The 19,240-nt window shown below is 40.2% G+C and overlaps 1 protein-coding gene across 1 annotated transcript; it reads left to right on the top strand.

Annotated features, from left to right (window-relative positions):
- The first annotated feature begins 3,832 nt into the window (after positions 1-3,832).
- LOC126393958 (homeodomain-interacting protein kinase 2-like) lies at positions 3,833-13,254 on the top strand. The gene is made up of 10 exons (XM_050050430.1): positions 3,833-3,982; positions 4,125-4,313; positions 4,410-4,591; positions 4,699-4,822; positions 7,716-7,826; positions 7,960-8,040; positions 8,148-8,308; positions 8,434-8,505; positions 8,610-8,623; positions 12,944-13,254. The coding sequence occupies exons 1-10, from the start codon at positions 3,833-3,835 to the stop codon at positions 13,252-13,254; spliced, it is 1,395 nt and encodes a 464-aa protein (XP_049906387.1).
- The last annotated feature ends 5,986 nt before the right edge of the window (positions 13,255-19,240 follow it).

Genomic DNA, 19,240 nt, shown 5'->3' on the forward strand with positions numbered 1-19,240 from the left:
CAGGGTCTTTTTTAACCTGGAAAAACCCACAAAAAATAGGTGATGAATTCCTTTCCCATTGCCAGTAGACGAGAGCAGTGTACACAGCTCTGCAGGTGATAAATATGCCTTTTCTGTTTGTTTTTTTCCTGGTGTGTCATGTTTGATGTCATGGACAGGCTGGAAAACAGGTAAGCAAACAATAGAAAGCAACATGGAGGCAACTGAGTCTCCCTTTCAGACTTGGTGCAGACCAAAGTTTGAATGATTTCAAGTGCTGCTTGGACAGAGATGGACGATATTTTGTGGAGGCGTCATTGCATGCGTCAGCAGATGGGCTAAAATTAGCTAAAATTAGCCCATCTGCTTGGGTGATATTTTTTTTTCACTGCCAACTGAAGCTGATTGGAGCTGGAGCTGACAAATACCTGTGACTTAGTCCAGGGGCCAAGGCAGATTTTGGTATTACTTAAAGGGACCAAACAATTTTGGTATTTTTCACTTCCTCTATGTCTCCAGTTTACATTTTGGTATGATAGACCTGCCTATCTAGTAGTTTAATAAAAACACTTGAATGATCTTTGCGTCCTCCCCAAAATTGAAAATAGTCAGAATTGAGACTTCTCCAAAAGGGACAGTGTCTGCCTTATCACATGAATCTTGGGAAATAATTATCAGAATGTCACCAAATTTGGACTGAATGTTCACAGACAGTTGCTGCACACAATGCAGCAAAGATTTCATCAGTACCCTGCTCCTTTTAAAAAATGTATACACCTAAACACACATGAATTATAGGCGGACATGGAATAAGGAATAAAAAATCCAAAAGGCATGTATATATGTGTTTGTCATTATAAATGTAAATAAGCCAGTCACCCCAAAATTGCATTCATATGTAACAATTTTGGCATTTTTATCTCTCTACAGGTCTCTAGTTTATATTTTGGTATGATTGCCCTGCCTATAGTAGCTTAATTATAGTTATCACTCTGTAAACAAACTTACACCTGTGTAGGCAAAACACTACAAATAGGGTGAAAATTAACTAATAGATATCCCCATGAAACTTGCCCAGTTGATCACTCATATCAAGACAAGCATTTTTTGTATTACAAATTTTCTGAAGTATTTTATTGAAATATGCATCAATTTTGTTAATGAAGACAATCACAAGGGGGGGGGGGGGGGGGGAGAGATTGATTACTCAGTTACTGTGCTAACACACTTACACTTACAGTAGGCCTACTAGCACTCAGAGCTGCCCAGTTGCTATTTGACCCATAACTAGGAGGCAAAGGGAGTGCTACCGCTTGCCTAAGGAGACAAAGATGACCACAAAGACACAAAATGACTACGAGGAAACACAAAATGACCACAAAGAAACACAAAATGACCACAAAGAGACACACATGTATACAAACACACACAGTGGCCACAAAGAGACACAAAATGACCACAAAGAGACACAAATGACCACAAAGAGACACAAATGAATACAAACACACATAATGACTACAAACACACAAAATGACGACAAAGAAATTTAAAATCACTACAAAAAGACATAAAATGACTACAAGGAGACTCAAATGTACTACAAAAAGACACAAAATGACTATGAGGAAACAGAAAATGACTACAAAGAAACACAAAATGACTATAAAGAGACACAAAATGACCACAAAGAGACACATATACAAGCACACACAGTGACCACAAAGAGGCTCAAAATGACCACAAAGAGACACAAATGAATACAAACACACACAATGACTATAAAGAGATACAAAATGACCACAAAGAGACACAAATGAATACAAACACACATAATGACTACAAACACACACAAAATGACGACAAAGAAATTTAAAATCACTACAAAAAGACATAAAATGACTACAAGGAGACTCAAATGTACTACAAAGAAACACAAAATGACTACAGAGACATAAAACGATCACAAAGAGACCATAATGATGACAAACACACACAAAATAACTACAAAGAAATTCAAAATCACTACAAAAAGACATAACATGACTACAAGGAGACTAAAATTTACTATAAAGACACACAAAATGAGTACAGAGACACAAAACGATCACAAACACACACAAAATGACTATAAAGAAACTCAAAATAACTATAACAAGACTCAGACTTGTCAGTCTGTGTACAGTAGCCAAAGAAGATGATTTGAACCTCAAGACGATCGAAGCAAGTCAACAGACGTCACTTCAAACTTCGACTTCGAATTTTAGGTGACACAGGTAAGTCTCTGTTGTTGACTACAGATCACTGGTTAACCTGTTAAAATGTAATGAGTATTGTGGCTGTTTTAATTACTTCATCACTGTAAAGTAATTTATTAAAGTTGATTAGTTTTTGAACAAATGTTTTAAACTGGGCAATGAAGCAGAAAAATGTTAGATATAGCTAGTTAATCCCAACACTGTGTAGACAAGTGTGAGAACTTGGTGAGTCAAAGTTGCGATGTACAATACGAAGATGTGTTGACATTAATGTGAATGAGACGATAGTTTCTTGTGTATTCACACAGCAATAAATGAGACAGATTATCTGTGAAAAAAAATCATACTCCTCTGCATACTCTATTGCCTTGTAGCACTTCTAATGGCCCTACCGCGTGTGAGCGAACACAACCAATCTGAGCCGAGGAGTCTGTAACACAGCCGTCAGTCATGTCAATCGCTCCATGAACTGCAGTCAAACTGTCAAACAAGGCAGCACTTACCAAATATGAATCAAGATTCTGTTACTGCATTGCCTAATGCTCTCCTCAAATGTTTTCAAAAACATATTTTAGTTTAGTATTTAACTGTGAAATGAGGGCGTTTGTGACCTGGCCACCATGTTGGATACAGTTAAAAGGGTTACCAAGCACTGCTCACCAGTCAGAGCAAACTTTCCCCTTTAACAGCTTAACGGTACACTAAGGCTGTTTTCACACCTGCCCTGTTTGTTTCGGTTTAATCGAACTTGAGTTTCTTTGCCTCTTAAGTTGGGTTCATTTGAGCAGGTGTGATCACAGACCTTCTCGAAGAGCCGGTGTCGGTCCGGTTACAAACGAACTCTGGTGCAGTTTGTGGTGAGAACGTGGTCCAACCTCGATTCGAACCAACTGCAGTCACATAACACATTGTTTGGGTAAAACATGAGCATGTTACAGTCCTGGAGGATTATTAATGTGCACCTCCTCCTGTACTGCCTTAATATGCACATTCAGCACATCCAATGCATCAAAACATTGTTTTCTAGTTGGAGCCGCACCTCGTTTTCAAACTGTATGGTTTGACTAAAATGAACAATGACTGCAATATAGTCCATGATGAGCAGCGCTAAAATCAACCTGCATAGTTGTCCCTCCATTGTGACATTAGAAAGTGTCACATTTATCTTGCATGTTAACTCCTCTTCAACATTTTGTTTACTTCCTGGAATTTTCCCGCATTGAAATTCTGTCCAAACAAAAGCAGCTTTCCCGCGCAGGCATTTCATCTGGTCCGCTTGTAAATGCTGCCGTGAGAACACCAACCAACTCTAGGCAAGTATGCAACTTTGTAATAAAATAAGTCCTTGATTCGGACCAAAGCAAGACAACTCTAGGTCTGAAAGCACCCTAAAATATGTTTTTGAAAACATCTGAGGTGAGAAATAGGCAGTACAGTTACAGATTTTTTTTCCCACAGATTATCTGTACTTCTTTCAGGATATAGTGATAGGTTCAGCAAATATGACACCAAGTTATTTTCAAGTAAAAAAACACTGAGCTGTTTAACATGAGTTAACGACCTGTTCTTCTTTCTCTCCATAAGATAACCGGTTCATGATGGGACAGTTTTCATCGATCCCCGAAGGCTACACACAACTGAAACGTATGGAAGAAGGAAGCTTTGGTTTTTCGGTCCGATGCATCAAGAAGGACACTGGACAGAATGTTGATCTGAGGATCCCATTCCCATGCAGCGTGGACATGGAAGTAGGTCTCTTTAATCATTGGCATGGTTATATGGGTTTTATGTAAATATCAAAAATGGTTTCCTGCCTTTAGCGCATGTAAACATGTCAGCTGTGTGTCAACAACTAAGCATCAAACTTGTCATGTATTTTGTTGTCTTCAGTTGGCTCTCATGACTGTTTTCAGGAGGAAAAACCTGGACAAGTGTAACATTGTCAGGTTCATTGAACCTGTCACATTACCGGACAACCGCACCGCTCTGGTCTATGAGTCACTGGATGTTACTCTACACGACTACATCAACACCAACGCCAGACTGAATGCGCATGAAGTCAGGAGTGTGGTCCAACAGGTAAGGTTACAGTATTATCAGACACAACGCTAAAGTCAAAGAGCTGTTGGTGTTGCTCAATTGTCTGACTTTCGTCGTTGACCTTTGCACTCACAGCTGGTCTCAGCATTAAATGCCCTGGAGAACATCAAAGTGATCCACTCGGATATAAAGTTGGATAACATCATGCTGGTGGATCCTAACGCGCAGCCCCTCAGGGTGAAGCTTGCTAACTTTGGGAGGGCTCTTCCATCCACATTGGCACAGCAGGGACAAGGTTGCCAAGCAGTGAACTACAGGTGAGCTACATGAATCACAATTCTACTAGTTTGTAGGAAATTTCTGCCATCTGCACAAATATGACAATTTGCCTAATTCTGTGTCCACATTTTTTTTTCATATTCAGGGCTCCGGAAATATTTTTGGGACTGCCATTTTCAGAGTCCATCGACATGTGGTCTCTGGGAGTTGTGATGGCAAGACTTCTGCTTGGTTATTCCCTCTTCCCTGGACATGTTGACTATGATGTAGTAAGTCACTAACTGCTTTCTTGTTTCTGTCCTTCTAAAAGATCTAGTACTGCTTCACTCATCACTTTGTGATCTAAAGAATGATTGGCTCTAGATCTTAAAGGTACCCTGTGAAGTTTTCTTGGAGCTAAACACAGTTTTAATTCATATTTGTTTCAGTTAATTTACTGCCTCAGAAAACATTTACAAAGCTGTTTGTTTAAATATTTAGAATCCTGCATTGTTTACATCCATGATTATTAGCTAGAAGTTGTATTCTCTGCCTTTTGGTGGATATGTGTTACCTTTCTGGGCACGTTTCAACAACCGACTGTAGATTAGTGGAATAGCCTGAAGGTGTAGGGATTATCTCAGGCATGGATCTACAAAGACAACAGGATACAGCCTTGGAGGTGGGGCCCTGTTCATTTCCATGAAAGCCACTCAGTGGTGCATGAAGCCAAAAATAGCTTGACTTATGTGGTATGACATTACCCAGATCTTCCACATTGGGGGCCCATAGAGCAAGCGCACTATAGACTAATGGTGGCCGAGCGGCTAACTTCTGATTTAGCCTGAAGTCAGCTTCTCAGCTGATGTTATTTGACTGAGTGGATGAAATCCTGATAGTGAAACAAGTCATTTTGCAGGGGCTGTGATGCTCAGATTTTTTTTATTTGATTTACAGACGTCTCATTTCCAATGTAAGTCTATGGGAAAAAGTCTGGCATCACGTGATGGACCCTGTCGTTGTAACTTCACTTTTGGCCACAATGTAAAATTAGCTTCGGAGCCCGACACACTTCCTGGGAGCTTGATATCAGGAGCATATCACTACCAAAGTGAGCGCTGTGTCCGCATACTAGGCATAAAGTCAAACACGTTTTCAGTGGGTGTTGGCCTCCACCAGGGTTGTCCCTTGTCACTGATCCTGTTTGTGATTCAGGGGGAAGGAAGGGGTCTGGTTTGGGACCTCAGAATTGCATCTCTGCTTTTTGCAGATGATGTAGTTCTGTTGGCATGACACTGTGAACTCCAGCATGCACTGGGGCGGTTTGCAGCCGAGTGTAAAACAGTTGGGTCAGCACTGCCAAATCTGAGGCCATAGTTCTCTGCCGGAACCTTTCTGGGTTGGGGGAGAGTTACTGCCCCAAGCGAGGGAGTTCAAGTAGCTCGGGGTCTTGTTCACAAGTGAGGGTAGAATGAAGCACGAGATGGATCAGCTTCTGCAGTGAGGCAGGCACTGTGCCAGTCCGTCGTGATGAAGAGGGAGGTGAGCTAGAAGGCGAAGCTTTCACTTTACTGGTCCAGCTTTCGTTTTACTGGAGGTGTTTTGGGCACGTCCCACTGGTAGGAGGCCCCGAGGTAGACCCAGAGCACACTGGAGGGATTACATATCTCATCTGGCCTGGGAACACTTTGGGGTCCCCCAGGAGGAGCTGGAAAGTGTTGCTGGGGAGAGGGACGTCTGGGGTGCTTTGCTCAGCCTGCTGCCCCCACGACCCGGCCTTGGATAAATGGATGGATGGATGGATGGATGGATGGATGGACGGATGGATGGATGGTACAAACAAAAAAGAGACCCACTTAAAAAACAATGTTCCAATGTGCAGGGAGGACTTGGTTTCATTAGAAATGTTCTAGTGCAGATACACCGCCTCACATCTGGTACCAAAATTATTTTTGTGATACCCTACTTACAGCTATAGTTGGTAATGTTGGAGAGCTAGCAAGACTTGAAAGCGGCACCTCCTCTCAGCTCCACCCCCTCCCGTCTGTGCTCCGTCCAAAGCCACAGCCCCACAAACTTGAACGCGCATCCTGCACTGCAGTAGGTCAGTCAGCAGGGCAGAGGAGAGCTGAGTAAAATAACAAATCCCCCCTAAGCAAACAAATAATTACCTGTCCAACAGAAAGACAGCAACCTCTGCATCACTTTTCAGGCCCTTGAGCAGTTGTCTCCACCTTTCAAAAGCTGCACCGATGTTGACGTCTGGTTTGTCCTCTCACTTTATCCAAAGCCTTTTTCGTTGCAGCCTTTTCTGCCTCCGACTTTCTTTTCTCAGCCTGTTTAGCGGGACGAGCCGTTACAAGTAATGCTGGAAGTGGTACTTTTGGCTGCATTTGCTCTGCCATTGTTCAGCAAACTCCTGCTAACTCGGTATTTCTGCTGAGGAGTGTGCTGAATATTTCCGGCAACGGTGACACGTGATGAGTGCACGCAGGGAGGAGGGAGGGAGGGAGGGAGGGACAGAGGGGGGCTCGGGCAGGACGAGACATGAAGGCATCTGATTGGTTCTTTCCATTCGCACCGAATGGCAGGGATTGGTCAGAGTTTTTACAGGCCTGCAGCTGCCACAGAGGTCGGATTTTTTTCATTCTTTTTTCTGAACACATTATGTATTGACTACTCTCAGGATGGAAGGACCATTTCACCCAGTATAATAAGAAGTGTTTCTGAACAGGATTACCAACTATAACTTTAAGGAAATATAAACACCAACTTCCTAAATGAGACACAGTCTAAAATTGTCAAAGTTTTTGATTCTAAGTGCTACAGACGCATTTCAGTACCAAAATATATAAGGGTTTGATACCCAGCTGAAGCTTCACAGGGTATTTTTAAAAAACACCGTGAAATTGACACTTCCTGGAAAACAGTTAATCACAGAGTAGGTGTGGACATAAGATCTAACCAATCATAAACTTTTAGGTAATCCTGTATTGCATGAAGCAGCATTTGGTGTGCTGTTAATGTTTTGGCTGCATTTGTGTCAGATGTAATTTGTACTTTGAGAGATGCTGTACAACATACAGAGGTTATTACAAATACTACTTTGACAGTTGGACAGCCATGAACAGATTAGAAGCATCCTGTTGCATATATTGATGTGATGCTGTGTTTTGTTTCCAGCTGAGACAAATAGTGGATCTCCTGGGTTATCCCCCGCACCATCTTCTTGACGCTGGGATGCACTTACACAGATACTTTGTGCAAAGACGTAACGGCAGATGGAGAATGAAGGTACGACAAGATTAGAGTCATTTCATCCACAACACTGTCTTATGTAGTTAAGATGATACTTTCTAACATTTTTCACAACTCGATCTGATAATGTGATGAAGAAGTTCCTGACATATTCTTAATCTTCTTTTAGACATTTAAGGAGTTTGGGTATCATTGGACTGTTGCCAACAAATGGTACTCCAGAATCAGCAACCTGGACAGTTTGGACATGGTAGGAGGTTACTTCGATTGTGCTGTAGCTGCTGAAGATGGACTTTAATTGATTCTCTTTTCATGAATCATAAAGTTTACTGGATTTGCTTTTGTTTCCCACATTAGTTGCAAATAGAGTTAGGGGACATGATTGAGCCAGCTGAGAAGATAGAATGCACAGATCTGCTGAAGGCAGTGCTTCGGATGGATTCAAGCGAGAGGATTACCCCCAGTCAAGTCCTCGCCCCTCCATTCATCACCAGAGGCACCCTTCAACCTAGCTCTGAGTAAGTGTCTGCGATTGCAAAATCCAACACTGATTAATACTATTAATTGCATTTATTATCTTTTGTGAGTTCTTTATTTCAATTTAATTGTGCCTTTTAAATAACTGCTGCCCATCTTCATTCAGCAGCATACATGAAGCCTTGGCTCAACCTCCACAAATGCCCTCCGTCAGCACATCGTTGGAGTGTAAAAACTGGTAAGACTCTTCTCCTCATTTCAGACATGTCTATTTTTTAAATATTAAATGTTGGATACGTTCAGTCAGCTGTTTGTTTAACTCCATGTACCTTAATTCAACAGGTGGGATTCTGACAGTGAGTGTCATGAATCTGATTCAGCACAAAGTGTACCTCCAAGTGTTATCTTGTCTTGAGTTGTGTAGTTACTACTGCTAATATTATTAGTCATACTGATGCTATTATAATACACATATGATTATTATTAATGTCACATACAGATACGATAATAATTTAATATATACATGTTAAATACACTGATCTGCCAAAATATTAAAACCACATAAAAGTAATTCACTTCACCTGTCAGTGGTTTTAATGTTTTAGCCGATGAGTGTATATACTATCATATACTACTACTACTACTACTACTACTATTATTATTATTATTATTATTACTATTATTGTTCATAATCTATTATTATTGTTAACTTGTTACTGTAATTATTCTAATTGCTGTGTATTTCTCTCTCCCTCTCCCTGTAGGTATTTTGTCCTATAAGACATCTATATAGGACATCTACAGTACCACTCAAAAGTTTGCACACACTTTCCCATTTACTTGAATGAAAAAGTGTGTCCAAACTTTTGACTGGTACGGTACATAGGACATCTATTTCACGTCTGTCCGTCCTGGAAGAGGGATCCCTCCTCAGTTGCTCTTCCTGAGGTTTCTTCCATTTCTCTCCCCGTTAAAGGGGATTTTTTGGGGAGTTTTCCTCATCCGATGTGAGGGTCAAAGGACAGAGAGATGTCTTATATTGTAAAGCCCACTGAGGCAAATCAAATCCAACTGAATACAAGTGAATTGGATTGAATTGGATTGAACAGAATTGAATCTAAATCTAAATTGAACCTAAAGCTAAAAAAATAAATAAATAAATAAAAATAAAATCACAAATCTGTGTCATGACTTCTGAATATGCAAGGGGAAGCACTATTACATTATTCTGTGTATCTGTCTATTGGTGAGGAATCATTGAAATGTAGACGAGGTTGTAACTTATCACACAAAACAAGACACTGCATCTTTTCTTCTTAAAAAAAAAGAAAGGAATTTATGTTATATTATTTGCTAACATCCACCAAAAACTCTGGTGACATTTAAGAAAGAAGATATTTTATTAATTTCAGATTCAAAATAAAAGTATTCACACAAACACGTTTTGAGTAAAAAAAAAACCCAAACAAACAAAGAAAATAAAAACAAAAAGGATAAAAAACCCCAAAAAAACCCAAAACAAACAGTGGCATTGCCCACCGCCACTTCACTGTTACCGTGGTTACCGGGAAACATCCCATTCATCAAAAAAAATAATCATGAAAAACAACTGGCAGTACTGACGGTGGTACTAAGAGTGGAACGACTACTTGTTGTAGTACTTAGCTGTTGAGCTAGAGGTTACCTGTTGATGCGCAAATAAACTAAACAGCAGATGTGTTACGAACCTGTAACACGGAGAGAGAAACAGAGAGACAGAGAAAGACACCCCAGAGTCCAAAATAAATCTCTGTCACCGACCACAGTGATAAATATACATCTGCTTCTTCTTTGTTTCCAATATAATTATATAAATACACCATAGTACTTGTAGAAGTGATAACCAATCTGAAGTACTATACCGGTATGTTGGTGTTCATTTCAGACACTGGTGCCCACTTTTATGCCCTCCTTTTGTACCCACTAAACTGTAACTTGAACTGGATTAAATGCATCAAACTGGAGGTAGAGGTAGATTTTCCTGAGAAGTTGTAAGAGCAAGAGCCTTGTTTTAAATGTGAAGTTAACTCGAAGACATGTGAAGCCCACACACACATCACATGCTTCCCTAAAATAATCACATTATTGATCATCATCATCATTATTGTCACTATATTAATAAATCTGCTCTGAATGTAATCTTTGTGTGCCCGGGTTGCTACAGCATATCAAAGAAAAAAAAAGTACAATTCATAGCCCTAAAAAGCCATATTCCAGAGATACTCTATTAAATGAATCTTAGTAATGCAGGTTAATTCATACAACAATTGTCACAGCAGAAGGCATATTATCATTTCTCATTTTCCTTGCCCACAGTCCCCCTGATGGAGGTAACGTCAGTGGTGAAGTTCAGTCAAAAGCCCCAAAACCCCACATGCACCTTAACCCGTAAATGTTCCAGCAGGATTTCCATGTCGGCAGCGTGTGGGAACAGGAGTCAGTTTTCCAATGCAAGACACTCTATGATCTATAAGGTTTTAGGAGGTCATTTAGCTACAGGTCTTTGAGGGAATCAAAGCAGCAATGTTTCAATGTAAAACGCCTGAAAGTTATGACATAGAGCGAGCAAGCTGACCGCAAGAGACTCAGAGGGTTTGTGCTGATTGGGATTCAGCCCCTGGAAAGCACTACGTTTACTACCTTCCTTTAGTCTGGATATCACACTGCAAGACAAACAAAATGCATTTTGTATTGAGAATGAGATTAAAAATGTAATCTGCTTTTTTATAACACCCTGCATAAAAAAAATTGGGTAAACAGCAGCAACACTGGAGACAGTGTGAGCAGGAGAGTGCCAATCACATGTCTAAAAATACAAACATTCTGGGACAGGGTTGTTCAGGGTCTTGAGCAGATTTTATGCAACAAGGTGGATTGTTAACCTGGAATTTTTTCCTTTATTAACTGCCTGGTCTTTATGTTGGAGCTGCTACAATAAGGCTATTAATGGATTAGTCAACAGACAGAAAATATATCACCAACTGTCTCCATCCATCCATCAAAATATGTCCAATACCCTCCAGCACAAGATTACATCAGTAAACGTCTTGGTTTTTTTTTATGACTAACAGTCCAAAAAGTTTACCGTAAAGTGAGACCAAGAGGAGCAGCAGGTTCTCACATTTTTGAAGCAGGAACCATCACAAGGTGACAGCTTTGCCTAAAAACTGACTATAACAATTTATTGTTCAGTCTCCTCTGTGGTACAGACGTCAAGGGCAACCTCTAGTTTTTTGACACTTTGTCTTTCTGCACATCAATTCTTACAAATTGATCATAGTATGTCTATGTTGTTTACATCCATGCTTCATGCCTGCTGCGTGTTGATTGCAACAATATAAACCCTGAACATTACATTTAGTTTTAGTTTATTCATTTAGTTGCAGGTTGCTAACTTTGCTTTGTAAGGTAAGGTGACGTTAGCTATCTTGGTAATTAGAGTATGCTAGTAGCTATCCCTATGACTGGCTGGCCAGCCAATGTTAGCTAGTCATTCATTCATAATATCAGACAAAGTGTACAACTTTGTGAAAGGAACTTTATTGTAATTATGACAGATTAATTTGCGCAACAAGTGTGTATTTTTAGATTACTTACGCATTCAGTCAGTCCGCAATTGTTTGCCACACATTTTCTCTGCTTAATAATTGCTACTGTGTTTCCGTTTTTAGTTATTATGTGTTTAACCTCCTCGTAAGTCTCCATAATGACACGCTGCTCACTAAGCGAGAAGCAAGCTGCGCGTGCCTTCTCCACTGGGGCAAAAGTGAAATTGTGATCAACCCATGCGGTCTATTTAAGAAAGTCGTGGACACGCACTTACTTGAATAAGTTACACCTGGCTTGACATAGCTGCTCCTCCTCAGCCTGGCTTGGCATTCGAACAACCAATTAAGCCAGGATGGATTTATGAGACTTTGTCCAGCCTCGCTTTTCCACTTATCCTGGATTGCTTAATTCTACTTTCGAAAAACGGGCCCCTGGTTACCCGTTTTCCCATGTTATAGTCTTTATGCTAAACTAAGCTAAACTAATTGGCTGCTGGCTGCATTTAGCCATAATGGGAGGTTTTTTGCATATTTTCAGACACTGCAAAGACATTATTTACTGTATCTCCTGTTGCCAGGGATCTTTCTACCTGCCTAATATTCTACAATGAAGGGAAGGAATGGAATCAATAGTTTGATAACAGGTTTTATAGTTAACACGCTACCAGCTATTTTGTGCAAGGCGTGGAGAAATAGACTCCAGTCAGCTTCCACCTTGTGAAGATTGTCTCTACATGCATGCCTTACGAGCAAACTATTAGGCTGCTATCTGGCGGAGGAGTCTGGAGTGCAATCCAAGTGTACCAAATCCAAAGGATCATGGATGGAAGATCCATGATGTGGATCTGGCCATTGAGTGGATGCAAGGTACACTTGCACCAGAGGCTTTATTGGACCTACTATCATGCTCCTGATCACGAACATGTAATCTTTCAGAAGTCTGCCATTGCTGTCTCTCCATGCTCTTCGCTGACATTCAATTTCAGTATAGTAGCTCTGAGTGTTAGTTAGGATGAGGGCAGCAGGTGGGCCCCTCTATTTTAGGACAGCCTACAATGGAAATATAAGGCACCTTCTTCCCTCTGCTAGCCTGGGAGTCCGCCTTACTGTGCGTTCCCACCAAAAGATTCATGAGCGTCATAAGCAGCCTGCAGCCATTCATTTTCAATGAACACTCGCGACGAAGAGTGTCACTCGCGTCGGCTGCAGCGAGCGACCGCGAGCAGCGCGATGCCAGCGACCAGAGCGTCAAGCTGAAGTTGAGAGAAGCTGAACTTTATGCAAATGAGCAGCACCGCCGCCGAAGCAGCAGCGAGCAGCAGCCAATAGCAGACCGTGAATATTCTCAAGGCGGGACAGTGAAAGAAAGAAAGAATGAGATCTTCTGCAGCGCAGCTTGAAAGGCCCGCCCCTTGGCAGCCTTCTGCAAGCCCTGCCAGAGCTGCCAGGCAGCGCGATGCCAGCGACCTGAGCGACCGCTGGCGATTTTGAATCTTTTGGTGTGAATGCACAGTTAGGCAGGCGGTAGCACTCCCTTTGCCCCCTAGTTATGGGTCAAATAGTAACACTGAGTGTTAGCACTGTAACTGAGTAATCAATTTCCCCTCCTTGTGATTGTCTTCATTAACAAAATTGATGCATATTTAAATAAAATATTTGTAATACAAAAAGTGCTTGTTTTGATATGAGTGATCAACTGGGCAAGTTTCATGGGGATATCTATTAGTTAATTTTCACCCTATTTGTAGTGTTTTGCCTACACAGGTGTAAATTTGTTTACAGAGTGATAACTATAATTAAGCTACTATAGGCAGGGATATCATACCAAAATATAAACTAGAGACCTGTAGAGAGATAAAAATGCCAAAATTGTTTGGTCCCCGTGGGTGATAGGGGCCTACCAAGTTGTGAAAACGATCCCTTTAGCCCCTGGACTAATAGGGCCCCATTTTATTTGTCTGCTTGAAGTTCTGGCTGCACTAGTTACCTGTCAGGGGCTGGTGACATCAGATGGTGAGGTGAATAATCTAATAACCTACTTTTATGATAAGATAACATTCTTTTGTACATATGAATGCAATTTTGGGGTGATTGGCTTATTTACATTTATAATGGCAAACACATATACATGCCTTTTGGATTTTTTATTCCTTATTCCATGTCCGCCTATAATTCATGTGTTCGGAAGACGAGAACAGCCATGTATTATTCTTTTTTTTGTGCACTGTTATCTCGTGATAACGACTTATTAATTCGTTATCACGAGATATGTTATCTCGAGATAACGAATTAATAAGTCGTTATCACGAGATAACAAAGATTGTTGTACCGTGATAACGAATTAATTAATTAATTAACNATTGTTGTACGTGATAACGAATTAATTAATTCATTAACACGAGATAACAAAGATTGTTATCTTGAGATAACGAATTAATTAATTCGTTATCTCAAGATAACAAAGACTGTTATCTCGAGATAACGAATTATCTCCCCCCACACCCCTAGTTCCGACGTCACGATGTGTTATCCAAATAAGGGCATGTACGTCACATATAGCAGATGATGTGATTTTCTGTCGATGAGCAGGATCACTTAACCGCCGCCTGTGAAGTTGTAACCGCGCTAGTCTTCTCCTTAAATGACGAGGACTAATGTGAATGCCATCTCTAACAGAAAGACACAATTCAATTTCTGCCTGTGTTAGACCTTGATTAAAGTACACCCTGATGCGTTGATCAATAATGTGATCTGCCATTTTCACCTCCCTGGGACACCAGCGGCAGCTCTTGTAGGCTGAAATCAGGATGATCACATTAACCAGCGCGCAATCATCAGACTTATTTATTTATCATGAAAAAACAATCTTTGTAATCTCGAGATAACGAATTAATAAGTCGTTATCACGAGATAACAGTGCACAAAAAAAAAGACTAATACATGGCCGTTCTCGTCTTCCGTACATGTGTGTTTAGGTGTATACATTTTTTAAAAGGAGCAAGGTGCTGATGAATCTTTGCTGCATTGTGTGCAGCAACTGTCTGTGAACATTCAGTCCAAATTTGGTGACATTCTGATGATTATTTCCCGAGATTCATGTGATAAGGCAGACACTGTCCCTTTTGGAGAAGTCTCAATTCTGACTATTTTCAATTTTGGGGAGGACCCAAAGATCATCCAAATGTTTTTATTAAGCTACTAGATAGGCAGGTCTGTCATACCAAAATGTAAACTAGAGACATAGAGGAAGTGAAAAATACCAGAATTGTTTGGTCCCTTTAAGTGATACTAATTTTTTTTTTAAAATTAGCCCCTTGGCCCCTGGACTAACTACTGCAGAGTCACTACCAATTGTAACCTTTCCCATTAAATACAGCAGTTGTTGGTGGGTGTTGGTGGTTTTTTTGTACAGTGGGAAAGAGACTTTACAGTTCGGCAGGCAGACTAAAACACTCGCTGGACGTGAAAAATAACATCCTTGGTACCCACTGCATTCAAGACCCAAAAGTCACCCAGTGGCGCCACCTGTGGAATTAAGAAAGGTTAAACTTTGTGCAAATGTCCTCTAAGGAAAGTCAACTCCCTAAACATACTCAAACAAAATGCAGGACAAGCTGGTCGCAGGTGAATGGTAAAGTGTTTGAATCTCTAAGGGGACCTGCAGCATGGATGTATAAAGAGAACTGGATACAGTGTTGGAGGCAGGGCCCCGTTCATTCCTATGAAAGTTGCTAGTGGTGCATGAAGCAAAAAAGTTCAACTACTGGGTATAAAATTACCTGGATCCTCCGCATCCATGGGCCTACGGAAAGAGCATACAGGCATTTCCTTCAACCTCGCGTCCCAACTGCTTTGTCTCAGGCTTGCTCACATGAATGACGGTAGAAACACAACTCCAGATCCGGCTATGAGGAAACTTAACAACATTTTGGACATGATGATTTCAATAATGGCTATTTAAGGATGCATTCACACTGGTACTATTTGGTCTGCTTTAAACAATCCCTGGTCAGCTTCCAGGGATAGTTTGGTTCATTTGGAGTGGTGTGAACGCTCATTCGAACTCTGGTACGGACCAAACGAGCGAACCCTGGTCCGCTTGAAAACTGGGGGTCTCGGTTCACTTGCAAGTGAACCCTGGTGCGGTTTGCTACTATCCAGCGAACCAAAGAGAGGAAGTGAACCAAAGAGAGGAAGTGATGTAGAGCGCAATGCATTTTGGTGTTTTTGTGGTGACCAAGCCGGCTGAAGGGGATGGATATCCGTTTTCGGTCCTGGCCAATCGATGAGCCGAGTTTTCTTCTTCCTCATGCTTTTTTTCTTCCTGGTCAGTGGTCGTTTCAGGCAATACCGCCCCCAAACGAACAGCTGTTGTAACTGCGTGACGTTGTCCAGGAGGTATGGTCCGCTTTAAAAAGTGCAGTGTGAAAGTGAACCGAACCAAATGAAGGTGTGAACATTTTCGGCATTCCCCTCCCATTCGAACCAAGTCCCCCAGACTATCCTGGTGTGAATGCGCCCTAAGTGTTTGTATTTGGAAGTTGATAGATTATCCACTGATTTACAGGCGTCTCTTTCAAAACTTAAGTCTAGGGGGAAAAGTCTTTTTGGGCTCCATGGCATGACCAACATGTTCCCATCTTAACTCGTCAAATAACGCTGCTTTGTCAGTGGACTTTCATGTCTGAATAAGACACCCTAGGTATCCTCATTCTGGGATAGCAGGTCAGTTTATACTTGTTACATGCATTGTGTCTTTTCAAGATACACTTCCATGTACAGGTTCTGCTTGTAAGATGCATAAAGTCTTTTTCAAAATGCACTTACAACTGAGGTAAAACACCTTGTATTACCTTCTGCAACAAAAGTATGTGGTTAGGTTTAGAAAAAAAATCATGATTTGGCTTGACGTTCACACAGAAAGTGAACAGCAGGCTCCTGAGTTAAAGTGTGGGGTTTGTTAGATCCATGCAACTCCCCTCCCGCCCCTGGCTTCAAAGACTAGCTCCATTCTTGAGGTCTTGAGCTGGTTGACAGGTGGAGAATAATGGGGCCTAATAATGGCAAAAGGGCGAGCAAAAAACAGAGGGAAACATCCTCCCAACTCGTCTATCAGGAACTCCTGTCCAATAACACAACTCAGTATAATGACCCCAGAGTAAATACTTTGCGATTCTAATAATGTTTTATTTGGTTGAATCTTTGTGGGAAACATGTGGTTACAGCGTTTTATATAGGACTGGATTATATAGTAATGTGTTTCTGTTCTTTTGCCCATTTCCTGTAAATACAGGATTGGAAGTAATGCTACAGTGTGCTCCCTCTTTATACTAAGAGCTGTCTGAAGTCTTCTGTGGCTTGGGATTGCTTCATAACTGAACAGTTTACTGATCCATTTTTTGTTTTATCACCAGACAGATTTTTTTGAAACTGTAAAATCTGAAGAGTCTCTGCCTATAATGTCTGTGTAGTGACCATCTGATGCACCAGACGACGAGCCTTATAATGAGACAAGTGGAGAAATGTAATGAAAGAAGATGTGTTTTCCCTCGTTAAACATTAATGTAAAGGAAAAGCACAGGTTTATTTACACACTTGACCTCCAATCAGTTGACCAAGACATTAAACATGTCATGAATTTTGTAATTTGTTTTAAGGCACTGATGACATTTAATGGTGATAGAAGCATCACGTTTGAGGTTAATGGTCAAACTACTATTCTCTTAATGATCCTTTGTTAAATGATGTGACACTGAATGGTTTTCACCTCTTTAACAGGTTTCTTGTATCTGAAAATGAAAGTTTTTCAAAGCTTTGTCAAAGTTGCAGGGTACTTTGCAGAGTCAATAAATTCTTTCACAGAGAAACGAGAGGACTTAATAAAAAGCATAAAACACAAAAAGGTAATTCAAGCAGGAATCAAGCAATTAATTTCTGAGCCTGAATCAAATTTAAAGACAACAATAGGAGGTGAAGGAGAGCGCAAAAGATTGAATTTACAAAAGCAATGAAAGTGACAAAAATAAAACAGGACATAATGAAAAATGCCTGTTAAATCATATATTAAACTGATATTAATTTAAGCAATTATTGTCCCATTTATTTTAAAGTTTAAGGAAAACAAATGTAAATCATTATTGAAGCTATAAACTATGAGCTACAGTCAGTGTTTTTTAAATCTGTAAACATCTTGTCATACCCGTGTCTGTTTAATTATCAACTAACAAAGCAAAACACAGTTTACATGCTTTTCCTTGAAAAACCAATTTGTTATGGTGACTGTTACACTCACCCAGCCTGCCCACAGAAGTACAACACCGTACAAGACAAGGACATGAAAATAAACATGTCTTAGGCTATTAGGTACATTTGTGTGATGCTTACACTTGTTCAGATACTGTTTATACTATATATGCTGGAGTGCGTATGATTTCCTGATAGTCATCTTCACTACTGCATGAAACAAAAAATGTAGGCACACATATTTCTTGCAGAAAATTATTAAGATGCTATTGATTTTTGATGTACTGGCCAAAACCATTTCTATTGTAATGATCACACACTTATAAACTATTTCAGTGAGATGTACATCAGTGGCTGACATTTTTCTAAAACCACAGTTTGAGATGCATATTCATCTCAGAAGACCTTTCGTTCTTCGTTTTCATTAAAATGTCAGAAATGTTTTGCATTCCTGTTTTAATTCTGTCAGTAATTCAGATGCTGATTTTTTTCCGTTCCTATCTGTTGGAGGTATTTACATCAGCAGACGTTATTCTATTCATGCCAGAGAGGATTAAGTGCTTGTATACAGTAACTGAAAACTTTTCAAAGAATCCCAATTTGTTTTTAGTGTTTGTTTGTTTTTTTCAGCTAAGGAAATTAAATAATTTAATAAGGAGAAAATTAAACTGAAAAGTGCATCTTCATAATTGCCATGCACCAAAACTCTCTGCCCTTTAAGCTTTGTTTCCGCAAAGCAGTCCACTTCACTTTAGTTCAGTTCAGTACACATTAGAATGGCTATTTTTTCAGTTTCATTGTGAAAAGTTGTTGAGGGTACTAATGGAGCCATCCCCATTTTTCGTAACCCCTGTGTTTGTTATCTAGCACACTGATACGGTACTATTACAGTAGGTGGAGCTAGAAACACAGCAGTCCTTTGACTGATCGTAGAGAGCCGTCAGAGCTGAGCTGTGGCAGGTTTTGTATGGAGTTACATTAGGGTCAAATGTTTTGTACTTGAAAAAATAAAATTTGAAACTGAAAATTCATGTGTTGATCTTGAATTTTGAAAAATACAACAATGTATTCAAAATAAAAATAAGTGTATGAAACGTTTTTTCAGGTTAAATATAATTTTGATTCACTTTGGTAATTATTTTG

This window comes from Epinephelus moara, chromosome 1 (assembly GCF_006386435.1).
Source record: "Epinephelus moara isolate mb chromosome 1, YSFRI_EMoa_1.0, whole genome shotgun sequence".
In the NCBI taxonomy this organism is placed as follows: domain Eukaryota; kingdom Metazoa; phylum Chordata; class Actinopteri; order Perciformes; family Serranidae; genus Epinephelus; species Epinephelus moara.